At 36.5% G+C, this 19,585-nt stretch overlaps 1 protein-coding gene across 1 annotated transcript in view; it reads right to left on the bottom strand.

Moving 5' to 3' along the window:
- erbin (erbb2 interacting protein) overlaps positions 1–19,585 on the bottom strand; it is an 84,813-nt gene that overhangs the window by 17,208 nt on the left and 48,020 nt on the right. Inside the window, exons 5-12 of the mRNA XM_016242325.1 lie at positions 14,463–14,526; positions 14,144–14,218; positions 7,368–7,512; positions 3,589–3,595; positions 3,227–3,356; positions 2,802–2,917; positions 2,505–2,574; positions 626–725 (exon numbers count right to left, since the gene is read on the bottom strand). Of these exons, the coding sequence (XP_016097811.1) occupies positions 626–725; positions 2,505–2,574; positions 2,802–2,917; positions 3,227–3,356; positions 3,589–3,595; positions 7,368–7,512; positions 14,144–14,218; positions 14,463–14,526 (707 nt within the window). The remainder of the gene's footprint in view (positions 1–625; positions 726–2,504; positions 2,575–2,801; positions 2,918–3,226; positions 3,357–3,588; positions 3,596–7,367; positions 7,513–14,143; positions 14,219–14,462; positions 14,527–19,585) is intronic.

The raw sequence follows: 19,585 nt of genomic DNA on the forward strand, positions 1-19,585 counted from the left end.
ATTTTTAATGACAAGTTTGAGAAAGACATTAAGAGTGAACTTGGAATATTGAATTTTTTTTTATATTTGCTGAATTTATTAAAAAAATTTAAATAATTATTCAATAAAATTCAACCAAAACATCTTATTTGCTACAATTAAATGTCAATAATAATAATAATAATAATAGTAGTAGCAATAATAATAAAAACAATTTTTATTATGTAATCTAATAAATATCTATTGTGTCAAAAAGCAAAAATAAATATTTAAAAAAATTACTGACTGCAATATCTGTTTTATATTGAATATATAAAATACATTTTACAATTTCGGGTCAGTAAGGTTCATTTATTTTTTTCATTAGAATGATTTCTGAAGGATCATGTGACACTGAAGACTGGAGTAATGATGCTGAAAATTCAGCTTTGCATGACATGAGTAAACCATATTTTAAAATATATTCAAATAGAAAACAGGTAATTTAAATTGTAATAATATTAAATTCTATCCATCTATCGATTACTTGACTTAATGCAAGTATATCTTGACTTAACAATTCCAATAAAAGGCATACATTCAAACCGGGAAGCTCTAGTGGCAGGAGGGTGCGACAGCTGCAGGTTCTGCATGACTAGATACTCACAGTCTTCAGTTCTGGTCTGTTGAGGGAACATGTAGTTGGTGAGTACAGTCTTGTGCGTCTCTGGATCCTCCTCTTTCTGCAGGGGAATGAGGGGCTTCGACTGAAGAAAAAAGACAAAAAATAAATAAAACACAGGATCAGTGATGATGCCTTGAGTATGACATTTCCCATCTCACACACACAGCATGAGGACTCTGCCGGTTTGGACCGCTCTCATTACAGATTCAGGCCATGCGGCTCTGGCTTTAAACTCATCTCATCTTTAATCAAATGCAGCTTTACAAAACCACACATTACAATCAATAAAGAACAGCGTGCCACCTTCATCTACATCAGCTATCGATATTCCAGCTGAGAAACCCTTGCAGAGCGGTTGCTTCACAGAGGATTTTGGCAGAGTCTTACCATATGGCTCATGCTGATTAGATGCGCTACCAGTGTTTTATTATTTCATAGCGGCGCTGTTCTCATGCATTCAGCTGAATTTGCTTCAGTTATTGCTTCCTTGAGAGCAAATATCACAACAATGCAGATTTGACCACAATCTGGCCCAGCACTTTTGAGCATTAAAGCCATACAGGGTTGTAATGAAATGAGAAAGAGGAAATTTTTAGGTTGAATTATTCCTTTAATTATCATCATATCTTAAGATAAACTCTGTGCTGTGTTGAACCTCAGAGGTGGGCTGACGGCGCGTGTGGGAGTGGAGGTGATTGTAATATTCAATAAGTATTAGTCACAGGCTTGATGGCCACTTGCGACAATCACTCAGGCTTTCAATTACAGATCACCCACACACACACACACACACTCTCTCTGAGCTCTGCTGATGGGAACATCAAATCACTCTGCCAACAGCACAGACCCCGCTAAAGGACAAGCTTTCCAAGTGTATGTCTGGGAAGTGACTGTGTATGAGATTATTGTGATGCTGTGAATTATGTAAATTTATAACGCGGACCTCTGAAATGCTCTATGTGATCAAATATTTATTTATACACACGGCTAAAATAAAACTGACCACTGTCCCAGGCAACCAATTTCTTTCATAGCTGCTAGTTTCAAGTCTTACAGCACTTGTCTTATAGACCTCATACGTCATCCGCCCGGAACTGCTTCCGTGTACAACTGTTGGCTCAAGCTACATTAAAAAGATTATTAAGTTTTGAATATGGATATTTTTCCTACAAAAACTCATCGATTCGCTACAGGAGGCCTTTGTTCACCCCCCGGAGCCGTGTGAGACACTTTTTTTTTTAATGGATGGGCGCTTTTTATTTAACTTCTTTTGGACTGATACATGCAACACCCGCTGACTGCCATTAAACAGCTTGAAAGATCAAAGACAATTTTTAATATAACTCCGACTGGATTCGTCTAAAAGAAGAAAGTCATATACACCCAGGATGACTTGAGGGTGAGTAATTTATGGGCTAATTTTCATTTTTGGGTGAACTAACCCTTTAATATTGAGAATTGATCCCTAAACTAAAGTGTTACCTATATTATATTATAACAGAAAATTCCACAACTTTGTTAGATTTTACCAATTTCAAATGACTTGTTCACACCTTTAAATAACTATTTTACATTTCCAGCTTGTCGATGAGCGTGGGAAACTTGTTCTACACAATAAAATGGCCATTTATTTTGTCCATTTATTTACTTATTTAGAAAGTAGCCAAGTAGTTGTGTAATAAGCAAGATCATTTCCATTCAGTTGGTCATTAGCACAAAAAACAAAAACAAAACAAAACAAACAAATCCCCTTCAGTCAAAAATCAACCCTCTGCTTGCATTGCAGTCCTGATAGCTCTGCTGGTGTTTATTTCACACTAATGACTGTATATTATGCCTTGTGTGTCTGAGCTTTGCCCACCTGGTTTTCAGACAGCCACATTGCGGTCATCTGGTTAAGTTTAGTGAAGCTGTATGGAAGATTCTTCAACCTGCGCAGAAAGAAGACAGCAGAAACCTGATTACTGTACCACGCATAAGAAATAAGTGACGATGATAGTATGCTGAAATAAAATAAAAGGGACATGATCCAATAAAAGAACAGTAAATTAAGGTGAAAATAAGGTGATTAGCAGGTGATGTTTTAGAATACACTGCAGGCTATTGTGTATATGTGTATGATATGATGTTTGGCAGTGTTTGCAGCAAAGGGACGTACTTGTTGTCACTGAGATTGATGACCTTGAGTTTCTGCATGTCACCCATCTCCTCCGGCAGAGTCTCCAGCTTGTTTGAGTGCAGGAAGAGAACGGTGACATTCTTCAAACTGCCCACCTGTCAGATGCACAAACATACACATGAAGGGTCAACTGAGATGCACAGCCTCAAGGAGGACACTTTGATCAGACTGCAGGATCGATTCGGTCGAGACTGAACCATTTTGTATGAGTCGTTTTGACAGCAGCAGTGGGAATTTGTTTTTGTTTTATCCAGCTGGTTCAACTTAAATCCCATCCTGCACTATTCTCCACACAACATTCTGTTTTACTTTGAAATACAAGATATTATGGCAGTTATATATAAGGCAATATATAAATGCCATTTGATGCTGTCTTAAATGCATTGTGCCGGGACCGGACTGACCTCTGGAGGCATCTGTGTGAGCAGGTTGTGGTCTGCAGCAAACGTACGCAGGTTCACACACTGGCCGATGGTGGACGGCAGAGCCTCGATCTCATTGAAGCTGCAGTCGAGCTCATCCAGTGTCGTGAGTCTACAGAAAAAAGACATGCAAGTGAAATGCGAAGCTGTTAACAATTATTCAAACTCAACAGCTTCCTACTGATGCAATATATAAATGCGTTATATAAGAAATCACGTGTCGTCTTTAAAACGCCAAACTCTACAGGCCTCTATTCAGATGGTTCAGTGATCAACGACCTTGATTCTTTGTTTATTAACAGTCTGACGTCAAACATTGTGTTTTTCTAGTATGACTAACATGCAGGTGTGCTGAAAAAAATCATAAAACCAAGGAAAAGACCAAGGCTGAATAAGCAGTTTTTGAATCTGATTTTCATTTCTGTGAAACAAACAGTTGTGCAACTGTTTATAAAGTTTTGCAAACACTGCAAGGAGTGACTAACTAAAGGTGTTGAATGGCATTAAACCAGTGGATCTCAATCCTGTTTCTGAAGTAGCCCTGAAAACTTAGCGAGAGGCTAAGATTAATTGTGAAGGCAATTAAACCAGCTGTCTGTATTCACTAGAGTGCTTTTTCTTTTCTTTTTTTATCCCCAATTTAAATTTTTGACAGAGTAAACACTTTTTTTTAATGCCAAAACGTGGCATAAAAGAAATGTGAGAGAGAGAGAGAGAGAGAGAGAGAGAGAAAGAGAGAGAGATATCAGGAGACGATGCAGAGCAAGAGACACTGATCACTGCTAAACTGAAAACACACTGAAAATAACATTTACATCCAACTGATTATGACTTAATGATGTTAATCAATCATGTTATGCGTCATTTTTCAGAGATTAGTAATTATTGTGGTTTCTTCACTTATCTAAAATGAATTTAATGCCAGTTTCAGAATCTAAATGATACAAAAAGCTCATGTAAAATCAAATGTCTTTTATAACTTACAACATAAAACTTCCCCAGTACAAAAAACAAAAAGAACAAAAACATAAAATAAGCAAAAACAAACAAAAAAAATAACAAAAAACATGAAACAAATAGATTACTAAACAAACAAAAACAAGAATCAAACAAACAAAAAAAAACACTAAAAAATTAAAATACTAAAACAAAAACATGAAACAAAAAAACAACACAAAACAAATTAACAAAAAACAAAGACAAGAAACAACCAAAAAAAAAACCCCACATGGACAGAAGTTCGGCTCACCAAAAAAATGGGGAGGCCTGCTTCCAAAACACAAAAAATATTTGATAAATATTTACTCATTATACAGTCATTATACAGTGGAAAAATGCAGTCATATCAGCGTGATGGGAAAAGACATTGGTACTAATGAAAAACTAATCATGCTTAATCAGTGTGCTTTACAATCCAGCCTAGGATTAAAACAGAATCCTCACAATCACATATCCATAATCCCTCTTGGCATATTTTCTTAACCCCGGACTAGGAAACCTAATCTGACATGAGGGATAACCGGCATGTTTGGAAACAAGCTCAAAGTAAGAGGTGGCGAGAATGAGGTACAACGGTTGGCTTCTTTTTTGATGGATAACACAGTCTGTTTCTTTCTTTCTCTCTCTCTCTCTCTCACACACACACACACACACACACACACACACAAAGCAAAGCAATCCCTCTCGGTGAGCCCATATGGATGTGCACTTCCCTCATTCACAGACCCATTTCAAAGCCTTCTGTCTGTATTATGAAGTAGCTTATGGGTCTGCTCATTCACAGCATTCACTCTCAAACTAATTTTTGCTCTGGTTCTCATTTAAAGCTACTGTATTATTTCCTTGACTATTTAACATAATATTACATAAGCAAGATAATTATTTCTCAGGGATTCCTTGACATGCACCATGAGTTTTGAGAGGTAATTTGTGACAGTCTTGTTGTACAATTATTATTTTTTTAACAATGTCTTTAATATTTTTCTTGTTTGTGGAAAAAATAATAATAAAGTACACGTACTTATTTACTTAACCATGTTACATATCTATTGTTGTTTTGTTTATGTATTATATAATTGTTTATTCCTTATTCATGTAATGGACAATGCTTTGGCAATACTGTGCAAGTCATGCCAATAAAGCTCATTTGAATTTGAATTTGAGAGAGAGAGAGAGACTGAGAGAGAGAGACCTTTCAATGGCAAAATTCTCCATCAGAATAAGGCACCACCATTTTCGAATGAGGGGAAAATCAGACTTGCATATGGGGAAAAAAACAAAAAGTGTTAATAGATCAAGTTTATAGATTATATCATATAGTTAATAGATCTTTTGAGGGAGAGAGAGAGGGTTTGTATTGCAATTGGCAATTTATACACTTCAATCTAGACAATGAGACCATCAATCTCGCACATCTTGAAGAATTTATTAGAAATTGATTCACAGATGAAACACTGGCATATTCAGCACTTTCCGCAGATAGGGTGCAAAAGTTCCCTTAAACTTTTCCTCTCTCAATGTATGGTCAGTAAAAAGTGATGCTTAACTGTCAAAAAAATATTGACTGTCAAGCTTAGGAGGCTAAGTATTGTAAGAACTGTATTAGTTTCTATTTCAAATGAATTTTGCAACCCTGTTACCAAAATTGTGGATCTTTTATTAAGTTTAAAACCTTTACTGGTACGACTGTGCAATTTTCTAGCCATACACATTAAATAAATATTACTGAACAGATAACCTTGCTGTATCATTATTTATTTATATAATTTTAATTAATTTAATTTAATTAAAAAAAAACATTAGTATGAGTAACAGGGTTGAAAATTTGAAAAAATTCATAACCAAAAGTTGGTTTGAAGTCACAGGTAGACTGACTCCCATAAATTATTTTATTAAGTTATACGAATATGAAGATCCATTTTTCTTTAAATTACAGGGTTGAAATGTTGAGCTTAACAAATGCAGTCAGCACTGCAATGAATGAGATTATTTCCGGCAATACTGTAGAAAAGTTCAGAGTGATGTTACTTCTTGTGTGCCATGATTTATTAATTTAAATGTATTTATTTATCTATTTTGGTGAAAATATGCAGTAACAGGGTTGAATACAAAATTATAAGAGACAGCTAAATATTATGTTTTTGGTCATTAAAATTAGTTGAATAACAATTCATTAAAAACTGTTTTGGCCATGATGAAATTTACACAATTACACATACAATATCAAAATTATGAGGTTTAATGATGTTAATTATTCAATACAGTCAAGATTGTCAAAACCAAAGGTGAAGCAGGTCAGATTCACCATATTAAAGGAACAGTTCACCCAAAATGTAAGATTTTGTCATCATTTAGTCATCCTCATGTCATTCCATGTCGTTTCTTTCTTATGTTGAACATTAAGGAGGACATTTTGAAAAATGCTGGCAGTCAAAAAAATGCTGGCAGTCAAACAGTTGATGGTCCCCCATTGACTTCTACCGTATTTATTTCCCTACTATGGAAGTCAATTGGGACCAATAACTGTTTGGTTCTTCAAAATATCTTCTTTTGTGCTTCAGAGTGAGTAAATTTTCATTTTTGGGTGAACAATTCCTTTAAAGGTGGTGGTCAGATTACAGATGCTTGGTATTTAAAACTAGCTACTTCTCATGCAAAGTTTGGTCTGTGGTAGATAATAGCTAAATCGAACTCAAAAAGCATGAAAAATATCACAAGACACCAAAGTGCACTGGATTCATGGAAAGCTTTTGCAATGAAAGGCAAAAACTCATGTCGAGCACCTCTGTGGCCCTTTCTCTGAGCTCTAAACTGGATTTCATTAAGTGTTGAGCTGGGAGGTATTATTTCACAGCGAGCCTCAAGGGCGGTGTGACTTGGCCACTTCAACACGCCTGCTCATTAGTGGCTGTCCGACTGGGTCATTCATTAGGTAATGAGATTGTATTACTGCTCTACCCATAATCCTCCTATTCGTTTTACACATCTAACCTGTTGATTTGTTACAAAGTAGATTAGAGTTGAGGCTGTTAGGAGAACATGCAGGACAAACCAGAAGACATCTGATCGCTTTTAACGAATACTAATCATTAAGCTCATCTATGCATTTTGGTGTGTGTTTTACCTATAGACCCTGGCAGCTGTGTCAAAGCGTTGTTGGACAGCAGTAGATCCTGCAGGTTTTCACAGCCAGATATCTGCTCATCAACCATCTCCAAATTGTTTTTGGACACGTCCAGGTAGCAGAGCTGCTTCAGTGCCCCGATCATCTGCACACACATGACTCTCTCCATTACTCATAACCAAATGACTCAAATTCTAATCAGTTTCTGAGAAAAGTTTGTGTAATTGAGCAAAAGTGAGAGACGGGCACCATTCAGTTTGGCAAAAATTCATTGATTTCAAATCTCAATTTCAGTCAAATATGGTGGGTGAAGTCAGAGCCATATACTTGTTGGCAGCACTCTGACATATTGGTGTTTAGAGGCTAGATGCTTCCTGTGAAGGAAAAAATGCACAGAAGCATTGGAGAAGTGGAAACGGGTGAATTGAAGAGATGGAGAGATATGGTTGAGAAATCGGTCAAGATAGATGAGTGAAGCAGAGCGTGAACCGACTCAATCCATTTCTCATGCTTGAGGGCAGATCGTGTCCTCCTGTTCTCAAACACACTCCATTCTTCTGTAGCTCCTTTCCAAGAACAGACTGAGAGCACTCAGAAATCCACTTAGACTAGTAATGAGATCGTCAACAACAACGCTGTGTTACCACAAACTTTTCCGTCCAGATAAAGAGTACCAGGGATAGGGCTCAGATTTCTAGCACAGGTCCAGCTCTAAATCAGTGCTTTTAGACAATTTTATTGATTGCAAACCTGGAGACACTAGAGAAGGGATGAGGATAAAGAAGTAAAATAGCTTATTCATGAATTACATATAGTCAGTTTTGATTTGATGTTCACTTTAAAGGGAAAGCTCAGCCAAAAATGAAAATTAATACCTTTTGATCCTGATGATATATTGAGGTCTTATGAAGCGAAACCATTGGTCTGTGCAAGAAACTGAACGTTATTTATAACATTATTATCTGTAATCCACAGCCTCAGACAAACGGGGGAAATATGATTCTTTTCCGCGAACTAGTTCTTTCAGACAGTTCCTTTTAAAGTACTGGATCATACACAACTGTATATTGGTTCATTTCGAGTCAGAGTGTCTGTCGGACGTCCATAAGTGAGTTTTGATTTAATAACTTGAAGGTCTGTGCTGCTTTTGCCGAGAATGGTTTCAGATGGTTCAGTCCGATTTGGTGAACTGATTAAACTAGTTCACTAAAAAGAACCGGTTTAAAACAATGATTAATTTGCGAACTGGCCATCACTCTGGACCGTTTGACTGAGCCTATCATTTACTGGTAATAATAATAATAATGTTGTAAATACTGCTCAGTTTCTTGCACAGACCGACGACTTCGCTTCATAAGACCTTAAAGGAACACTCCACTATTTTTGAAAATAGGCTCATTTTCCAACTCCCCTAGAGTTAAACAGCTGAGTTTTACCGTTTTCGAATCCATTCAGCCGATCTCCGGGTCTGGCGGTAGCACTTTTAGCTGCAGCTTAGCATAGATCATTGAATCTGATTAGACCGCTAGCATCTCGCTCAAAAATGACCAAAGAGTTTCGATATTTTTCCTATTTAAAACTTGACTCTTCTGTAGAGGCGCTGAGTAATATCGTTGCGCCTGCTGCACCCATGGTACGGCAGCAAAGTTCCTTGATTATTACACCGGAATGAGAGTATAGTTTAACTCTAGGGGAGTTGGAAAATGAGCCTATTTTCAAAAATAGTGGAGTGTTCCTTTAATGTATCGTCGGGAGACACGGGTATTCATTTTGTGTTGCCTGATATATTTTTTTTGACTCTCAAGCGCCGGTAGACATTGACTTGCATTTTATGAATCACCTGCTAAAAATCTTCTTTACTGTTCTACTGAAGATTAAAAGTCACCTACATCTTGGATGGCTTAAAGGGATAGTTCTCATAGCCTCATGTCGTTCCAAACACGTAAGACCTCCGTTCATCTTCGTTCCAGCTCTCAGACCCTCCTACAGACAGCAAGGATCCTTACACGATCAAGGTCCAGAAACATAGCAAGAGATCGGTAAAATAATCCATGTGACATCAGGGGTTCAACCGTAATTTTATGAAGCTACGAGATTACTTTTTGTGTGCAAAAGAAAACAAAAATCATTCAACAATTCGTCTCCGCCGCGTCACCCTGGCGCCATTTTGGAGAGTATCCACTTGATGTCTATGGAGGGTCAGAGAGCTCTCAGATTCCATCAAAAATATCTTAATTTGGGTTCTGAAGATGAACGAAGGTCTTACGGTTTTGGAACGACATGAGGGTGAACAATTAATGACAGAATTTTCATTTTTGGGTGAACTATCCCTTTAAGGGAGCATGAGTAATACTGCACAGGACACAGGAATCTTGAACTTCAGATGCACTTGGGTGACGACCAATTAGAAGAGATCTTCCTAAACTGCAATCAGCACCCGTGTGTGACTTTGTGACAAACCCTGCTGTTGATTAATCACAGCGAGCGAGAGCCGCTCTCCTGGGTGGGGCGTAAGAAGCTTAATCAAAAGCACTAATAACGAGAGAGAAATTGAATTCTGCACAAAGAGAGAAACATAGGACATCATGCCATCAGTAAGCTGGTCTCTGTGGTCAGACAGGGAAGGAGGTCAGGGTGCTGCCCTGATATCCGGGCCATTTGGAGGTCAGTTTTAGCAGACGTGTTCAAAAGGACATTCTGAAAACTCCTAATCCGAATCCTGCCAGCGAGGCCCACAATTACTGTCAGTCCGCTCTCAGCGGCAAGCTAATGCCTTAATTATGACCTATTTAAAAGGAGCTGGCAGTCTGAGGAGAACTTCAGCGATCCTGAAGAAATGTTAAGGAAGTAGATTTTCAGCTGTTATGGATGTCTGCTTGTCTTAATTCCATTATTTAATGTACCTGTAACAGCAGCTACACAGTAGAAAAATCTAATTTCTCATTCCTGAAACACCAGCAGAAAAATCTTCTGTGTAAAACTTTCATAAAACCATTTAGTCTCATGCGACAAATGCAAGCATTCCACGTTAAACTTCAATTAAACAAACAATTTACATAGGAAAGATTATACAAATGATTAACATAGAAATGATTTATTGTTATGTTACAAGATTCTTGTAGAAATTAGCTCAATTTAGCAATTTACATGAAAGCTACAATTTTCGTAAGAATGCTTTAATGAATGATTTACATTTAGAAATGTGTTGTTTTATCAAAATAACAAATCATAAAACATGAGCAGAACAAGTTACATAAATTATTTGTAAAGCCATTTTTTGTTGCAAAACGTTGGAAGTAATAATGATTTTATGGTGATTTTTAATGTACAAAAAATTAGCTGGATTTCAAGTTCAACAAACAAAATGTTTGTATAAATAGTTTATCGAATGGTTAGCTCAGTTTAACTTTTAACATGTGAAACATGAAAGAAACAATTTGCGCAATTGTTTTTATGGGTGATTTTCATATAAAAGAACTTAATCAATTCACATGAATGCAACAATTTTTATAAGAATGGTTTCATTAATTATTTCCATTTAGAAAGTGATTATAGTGATTTATATTGTATAAAAATTATCCTCTAGAATTTTAGATTAAAAATAAATGCAACGTACCGCCAAAAATGCTCCGTTTAGTATAAATAATAACATTTATAAGAACGGTATAACAAACTATTTATACAGATATTAACTCAGTTTAGCATTTTACATAATTATGAATACAACATTTATGCAGAAATTTAGAAAGTATAGTAAAGTTGCACACTTAACATGAACAAACATTTATGCTGGAATACTTTTTACAAATGATTTTTACCCAAAAATGTATTTCTTCACCCGTTATACAGATTCAACTAATGTTTTACGAATGTGGTCAAAAGTTTGTAGCAAAAAATTTTAAATAATTATTTGTCATGGTGCACTTTTGCCTTTTTAAATTAAATAAGCACTAAGAATGAATGCAAGACTCACCCCCGGTAAAAACGTCAGCTTATTTCCATCCATCCACAGCTCTCTGATTCCTGTAAGCTGCTCCAACACTTCAGGCTGGAGAGAAAGAAGGCAAAATTCAATTTCACATCCTCACTGAGAGGAAATCCGCCACTACTTCCAATGAATAGCATTAGAGGAGAAAAATGCATATTAGGTGCAGTCTAACAGATAAAGACTCGATGAGCGCATCTGCATTCATTGCCAATACATCTGACACTTGGCTGCACTGAGAGCTGGAAGGTAAACGCAGACTGCAGTAATGCATGCGACAGCTGAAAGACAGGCAGGTGCTACTCACCACTTCAGTGAACTCATTACTGCCCAGATCCAAGCGCTCCAGCTGTGTGAGCTTATGCATGCTCCTGCAGACACACACACACACACACACAGTATTACTAACATTAACCACGGATTAAACACATTTAAGCTTTGTACATAAACATATCAGAGCATTCATGGTTTTGTTTTTTTTGTAGGAAAACGTCAGACAGGCTGGTCACAACCACAACTTTTCTTGTGCACAATGGCTCCCAGAGGCAAATAAACAGCACACAAAGACATTTATCGAACAAGTAGTTACTGCTAATCTACTTTTTTTTTGGCAGTTTTAGAGCAATGTTAGACTTCAATCCCCAGTTTCACATAAAACCAGAGCCAGTATATAAACTGAATAACTAAAAAAAAACGGTAACACTTTAGTATAGGGAGCAATTCTCACTATTAACTAGTTGCTTATTTGCATGCCTATTATTAACATATTGACAATTTATTAGTACTTATAAAGCAGACATTCTGCATGACCATATTCTACATCCTTAATCCTACACAATACCTAAACTTAACAACTACCTTACTAACTATTCATAAGCAGCAAATTAGGAGTTAAGGCAAGGCAAAAGTCATAGTTAATGGTTTGTTAATAGCGAGAATTGAAGAGAATTGAACCTCATAATAAAGTGACCAAAAAAAAAAAACCCAAATATATTCTTCAAGATCATGTTTATACCTAGAGGTCAAGGTATGGAGTTTAAAGATGTTCAGCAGCAATAAATGAATAGCAATAAAACATTAAGTCAATGCATTTTACCTCTACTGTAACTTTAACTCTTTCCCCGCCATTGACAAGTTATCTCGTCTTTTACAAGAAAACGCTTCCCCGCCAAAGACGAGTTTTTACGGCTTTTCGTGTTTTCACTGTTATACACTCGGGGGCACTATTACGCATCTTCTGAACGAGTACAAAACCCCCCGAACAAAAACACACGTGAACAGGATGGAGAAACGAGCGATCTCTTATGTAAACAGATGCATATGAAAAAGAATGCGATCATCAGCAATAGACAGCATATGTTACGGAGTAAAATGTTGATCCAGGAAGTGGTATATGTCTGTGCAAGCTTTGGAGGTGTTGATGGAAGTGATTTACTGGATTTGTGCTTTGATAATCGTACTGAATATTATCCAGATGTAGTTTTGGATAATTTTATTTTCTCACCTTTTTGCTCAAAATTATGCATTTTTTATGAAATCTACCTATATTCAAGTGTTGATAAAAAAACAATGCTTTAAGCTAGAATGAAACAGATTTTTTTGTTTAAAAATAGAGGCTTTGATCTTGATTTTGGCGTATTGCATATTCGAATATTCATACAGCAAAATATACTGGAGGCCATCAAATTTGAGTACAAATCATCAAAATTGCTGGCGGTGGTTGGCAAATTTCTTCAAAAATGCTGGCGGGGAAAATAATATAATTTATATAATATAATATATTATAAATCAGTAAACACTGAACTGAACATTTTTGTGTTATTTTTAGAGATTTTGGAGAGAGAAGGGGAAATGGGAACAGGATTTGGAAATGACATTAGCTGAACTAATTTCTGCAATATTTTGCATGATATGGTCATTAAATCATTGTGCTTCAGGAAAATGTCATCCAGTCACATAGCATGATATGCCAGTGATGCAGAAAAGAAGTCTCTCTCTCTTTTTTTTTTCATTTAGAAATGTGTTGTTTTATCAAAATAACAAATCATAAAACATGAGCAGAACAAGTTACATAAATTATTTGTAAAGCCATTTTTTGTTGCAAAACGTTGGAAGTAATAATGATTTTATGGTGATTTTTAATGTACAAAAAATTAGCTGGATTTCAAGTTCAACAAACAAAATGTTTGTATAAATAGTTTATCGAATGGTTAGCTCAGTTTAACTTTTAACATGTGAAACATGAAAGAAACAATTTGCGCAATTGTTTTTATGGGTGATTTTCATATAAAAGAACTTAATCAATTCACATGAATGCAACAATTTTTATAAGAATGGTTTCATTAATTATTTCCATTTAGAAAGTGATTATAGTGATTTATATTGTATAAAAATTATCCTCTAGAATTTTAGATTAAAAATAAATGCAACGTACCGCCAAAAATGCTCCGTTTAGTATAAATAATAACATTTATAAGAACGGTATAACAAACTATTTATACAGATATTAACTCAGTTTAGCATTTTACATAATTATGAATACAACATTTATGCAGAAATTTAGAAAGTATAGTAAAGTTGCACACTTAACATGAACAAACATTTATGCTGGAATACTTTTTACAAATGATTTTTACCCAAAAATGTATTTCTTCACCCGTTATACAGATTCAACTAATGTTTTACGAATGTGGTCAAAAGTTTGTAGCAAAAAATTTTAAATAATTATTTGTCATGGTGCACTTTTGCCTTTTTAAATTAAATAAGCACTAAGAATGAATGCAAGACTCACCCCCGGTAAAAACGTCAGCTTATTTCCATCCATCCACAGCTCTCTGATTCCTGTAAGCTGCTCCAACACTTCAGGCTGGAGAGAAAGAAGGCAAAATTCAATTTCACATCCTCACTGAGAGGAAATCCGCCACTACTTCCAATGAATAGCATTAGAGGAGAAAAATGCATATTAGGTGCAGTCTAACAGATAAAGACTCGATGAGCGCATCTGCATTCATTGCCAATACATCTGACACTTGGCTGCACTGAGAGCTGGAAGGTAAACGCAGACTGCAGTAATGCATGCGACAGCTGAAAGACAGGCAGGTGCTACTCACCACTTCAGTGAACTCATTACTGCCCAGATCCAAGCGCTCCAGCTGTGTGAGCTTATGCATGCTCCTGCAGACACACACACACACACACACAGTATTACTAACATTAACCACGGATTAAACACATTTAAGCTTTGTACATAAACATATCAGAGCATTCATGGTTTTGTTTTTTTTGTAGGAAAACGTCAGACAGGCTGGTCACAACCACAACTTTTCTTGTGCACAATGGCTCCCAGAGGCAAATAAACAGCACACAAAGACATTTATCGAACAAGTAGTTACTGCTAATCTACTTTTTTTTTGGCAGTTTTAGAGCAATGTTAGACTTCAATCCCCAGTTTCACATAAAACCAGAGCCAGTATATAAACTGAATAACTAAAAAAAAACGGTAACACTTTAGTATAGGGAGCAATTCTCACTATTAACTAGTTGCTTATTTGCATGCCTATTATTAACATATTGACAATTTATTAGTACTTATAAAGCAGACATTCTGCATGACCATATTCTACATCCTTAATCCTACACAATACCTAAACTTAACAACTACCTTACTAACTATTCATAAGCAGCAAATTAGGAGTTAAGGCAAGGCAAAAGTCATAGTTAATGGTTTGTTAATAGCGAGAATTGAAGAGAATTGAACCTCATAATAAAGTGACCAAAAAAAAAAAACCCAAATATATTCTTCAAGATCATGTTTATACCTAGAGGTCAAGGTATGGAGTTTAAAGATGTTCAGCAGCAATAAATGAATAGCAATAAAACATTAAGTCAATGCATTTTACCTCTACTGTAACTTTAACTCTTTCCCCGCCATTGACAAGTTATCTCGTCTTTTACAAGAAAACGCTTCCCCGCCGAAGACGAGTTTTTACGGCTTTTCGTGTTTTCACTGTTATACACTCGGGGGCACTATTACGCATCTTCTGAACGAGTACAAAACCCCCCGAACAAAAACACACGTGAACAGGATGGAGAAACGAGCGATCTCTTATGTAAACAGATGCATATGAAAAAGAATGCGATCATCAGCAATAGACAGCATATGTTACGGAGTAAAATGTTGATCCAGGAAGTGGTATATGTCTGTGCAAGCTTTGGAGGTGTTGATGGAAGTGATTTACTGGATTTGTGCTTTGATAATCGTACTGAATATTATCCAGATGTAGTTTTGGATAATTTTATTTTCTCACCTTTTTGCTCAAAATTATGCATTTTTTATGAAATCTACCTATATTCAAGTGTTGATAAAAAAACAATGCTTTAAGCTAGAATGAAACAGATTTTTTTGTTTAAAAATAGAGGCTTTGATCTTGATTTTGGCGTATTGCATATTCGAATATTCATACAGCAAAATATACTGGAGGCCATCAAATTTGAGTACAAATCATCAAAATTGCTGGCGGTGGTTGGCAAATTTCTTCAAAAATGCTGGCGGGGAAAATAATATAATTTATATAATATAATATATTATAAATCAGTAAACACTGAACTGAACATTTTTGTGTTATTTTTAGAGATTTTGGAGAGAGAAGGGGAAATGGGAACAGGATTTGGAAATGACATTAGCTGAACTAATTTCTGCAATATTTTGCATGATATGGTCATTAAATCATTGTGCTTCAGGAAAATGTCATCCAGTCACATAGCATGATATGCCAGTGATGCAGAAAAGAAGTCTCTCTCTCTTTTTTTTTTTACTGCATACCCACCAGCCAATCAGAATCCAGTATTCAGACAGACCATTGAATAATACATTTTATTGGACTACTATTGCAAGTGTGTATTTGTTAACTTTATATATTTTCCCAAAGGTGACTACTAAAAGACCACTATCAAAGATTATACTGTCACCTTGAATGCTTCACACATCATGGGGTATCTAAATAGGCTTTATTCATGTGAGCTGTGCTTCATATATCACTGCACTATTGACAATGCATATTTTTTACCAATGTGACAAGCAAGATAATTTAAGGTATCATTCATAATAGTAGTGCTGTCAAACGATTAATCGTGATAAATCGGATCCAAAATAAAAGTTTTTGTTTACATAATATATGAGTGTGCACTGTGTATATTTATTATGTATATATAAACACACACATATACAGTACATATTTTGAAATTTTTTACAAACGTTACAAACATTTTTCTTAAATGTTGCCAATGCATGGGTTTGGATTTTGGATGCGATTAATCGTTTGACAGCACTACATAATAAATTACGCTTAAAGGGGTCATATGATGCGATTTTAAGTTTTCCTTTCTCTTTGGAGTGTTACAAGCTCTTGGTGCATAAAGAAGATCTGTAAAGTTGCAAAGACTAAAGTCCCAAATCCAAAGAGATATTCTTTATAAAAGTTAAGAGTCAAACACGCCTACCTAAAACGGCTCGTTCTAACACGCCCCCACATGTCTACATCACTATGTGGGAAGATTAGCATAACGCCGCCCAAATGTTCACGCAAATAAAGGTGGCGTAACTTTTATTCTCGCTGTAGTATTGTTGTTGCCGCCGCTGCCATGTCGTGAAGGCGCTGTGTGTTTCGTTGTGAAAGCGAAAATACTTTGTTTGGTCTTCCAAAAGAGGATGATATCCACTTCGTCATGCCAAGAGGTGATCCGTGCTGGTTGCTGAGGTAATACTACAACTTCGCGCTGTGGATCGCCGGATCGGCTTTCACCGTGGACGAAGCGGAGTCCAGCCCGGGGTCGTCACATGTGGTTGCCGCAAGCCCCCCGGCCGCGCCGTTCACAAGCCTGCGCCTCTGCTCACTCTAACCCTCCCGCCTTTCCTCACTCTAGCCCCCGGCTTCTGCTCACTCAAGCCCGCCGTGTGTGACGCTGTGTTTCGTTGTGAAAGCGAAACTACTTTGTTTGGTCTTCCAAAAGAGGACACGACTAGAAATCAGTGGTTAAGTTGTATTTACAACCCTGTTCCAGAACACTTCAACCCAAATATTCAGATGTGTGCAGCACATTTTATGGAGGACTGTTTCTTGATCCTGGTAGAGTAGACTACAATGCCGGCTGTTCTGACTCACAGACTGTAAGTATGTTTTTTATATTTAAAGGATTTGCCACTGACGATTCAAACGTGAGTTTTGAGCAGTGTAGAGTAGCGCTTGTTTGACATTTCTCCGATCACAAATGCAGACATGGTTTTATGTTTACAATCCATTATAATGTTATCCGTTATGTTATAATCCGTAATTATGTCCCCACTGGATGCAACAAAAGCCTCGTTTATAATGGGTTTTAATGTTTTTGTCTCGTCGCTCCGGCCGTCACAGGGCATCACAGTATGGTAAGGGGCGTAACATTTCTGTCACACGCTTGAGGTATTCGGCCAATCACAACGCACTGGATAGCTGGCCAATCAGAGCACACCTCGCTTTTCAGACCGATGAGTTTTGTAAAAATCGACGCGTTTCAGAAAGGCGGGGCATAGAGGAGAAACAATAATGTACAGTATGTGGAAAATAATGTGTTTTTTGAACCTTAAACTGCATAAACACATTTCATTACACCAAATACACAAAATAATGTTCGGTTTAGCAGCATCATATGACCCCTTTAACTTAGTAAACATGATTAGTAAACTCTCTTTTCTCTCATTTTATACACGATTAATAAGCTATTCAGTTTGTCTTTTGCCTTACAATGGAAAAAAATTAACAACTGATTTACAGCGTCATGGCCTTGTGGTTCATTCATGCGTTTTGCAACACAGACATTTTGCTCAAGTGGCTTTTGTTGAAAACCTTTAGTGCCGTAATGAGTAGTTTTGATCCTAGCGCCCTTACAGTAACCCAACAAACACACCAGAGGCCTGTGTGTTTTGATTGGCCCGTGTTTTGAACGATGGAGCAGAGGCTGGCACGGAGATGGTGTTTTTCTGTGGTTCTCACACACAAAACCAAAAAACGAGCCCTCATATGATGCAATATTGGCTACGGAGCCAGAAATGATTATAAAACCTGTCACAGCATGTCACTTCAGAGCCTCTTACGTAAGGCTGAACAATATGATGCCACCGAGGGAGAGAAAGAGAGACGTTTGTCTGTATTTATAATGCGATAATCAGAAGGGGCGAAGCGGCATAGATCATCTTTTTAATATTTTAGTAATTCAGATGAATCCCAGAGGGCCACTTACTTTGGCAACATCTTTAACTGGTTCTCCCGCAGCTCCAGAATCTGCAGTTTGGTTAGTCTGAGGAAACAAGAGAGAGAGAAATATATAAATATAAATTATTTATAAACTGACAACAACTAAGATTAACAAATGGTGCAAAAACAAAACAAAATAAATTAAAATAAATTAAATTAAATAAAAAATATGTCAAAGGTGCCTGAATAGTATATTATTTCCACTGGAAATAATATTTAGTGAAATTTCAGTTCAAAATCGACAAACTTGAGGTTTAAAATGCAACACAAACGTTACATAATAATGATTTTTAAGATAATAAATGTAACAGCAAGATGCTAATGAACACTGACATGTTTTTCTACAATAAAGGAGCTAATTTAATGTCCCAATACTGGTCTATTGACTTACGCCACATGCTATAAAATATACTGTCCTCTTTTTCGTATTCCGTAGAATTATGCAAATTGTTGTCCTCGGGTGACCTTACGGCACAAAACAGGAACTGAGCCGCATGTTGCATGTTCATTTGAAGTCTATTTCAGGCTGTGTGTGCATGTTTACTTTGTCAAAAGTACTGCTGCATTACCTTTCACAGGAACTGTACTGCATTTTCATAGGAATGCATGATTCTGGAGGTTTTATATATGATACGAGCTCCAGGAAACATTAGAAGGTGCTTTCCGAGGAAATTTCGCACGTGTTATTTTAATAGATTAACAGCTTGCATAAATCAAAAAGCTTGATGGATGTAAGTTAAACCTGTTTTGCGTGTGCTTTGAAAACAATTTCAGTCTCTGGGAGAAGAGTTTTGTCTGTGTTATATTTTAATGTAGTACATTGGCCAGTCTTGAATCTAGATGCTGTCTGATCTGAAACAGGAGCTTGGCTTATCTTGTTTTCTGTCTGTCTGTCTGTCTGTGTGTGTGTGTGTGTGTGTGTGTGTGTGTGTGTGTGTGTGTGT

The sequence above is a fragment of the Sinocyclocheilus grahami genome, unplaced genomic scaffold, assembly GCF_001515645.1.
Source record: "Sinocyclocheilus grahami isolate Dianchi unplaced genomic scaffold, SAMN03320097.WGS_v1.1 scaffold655.1, whole genome shotgun sequence".
In the NCBI taxonomy this organism is placed as follows: domain Eukaryota; kingdom Metazoa; phylum Chordata; class Actinopteri; order Cypriniformes; family Cyprinidae; genus Sinocyclocheilus; species Sinocyclocheilus grahami.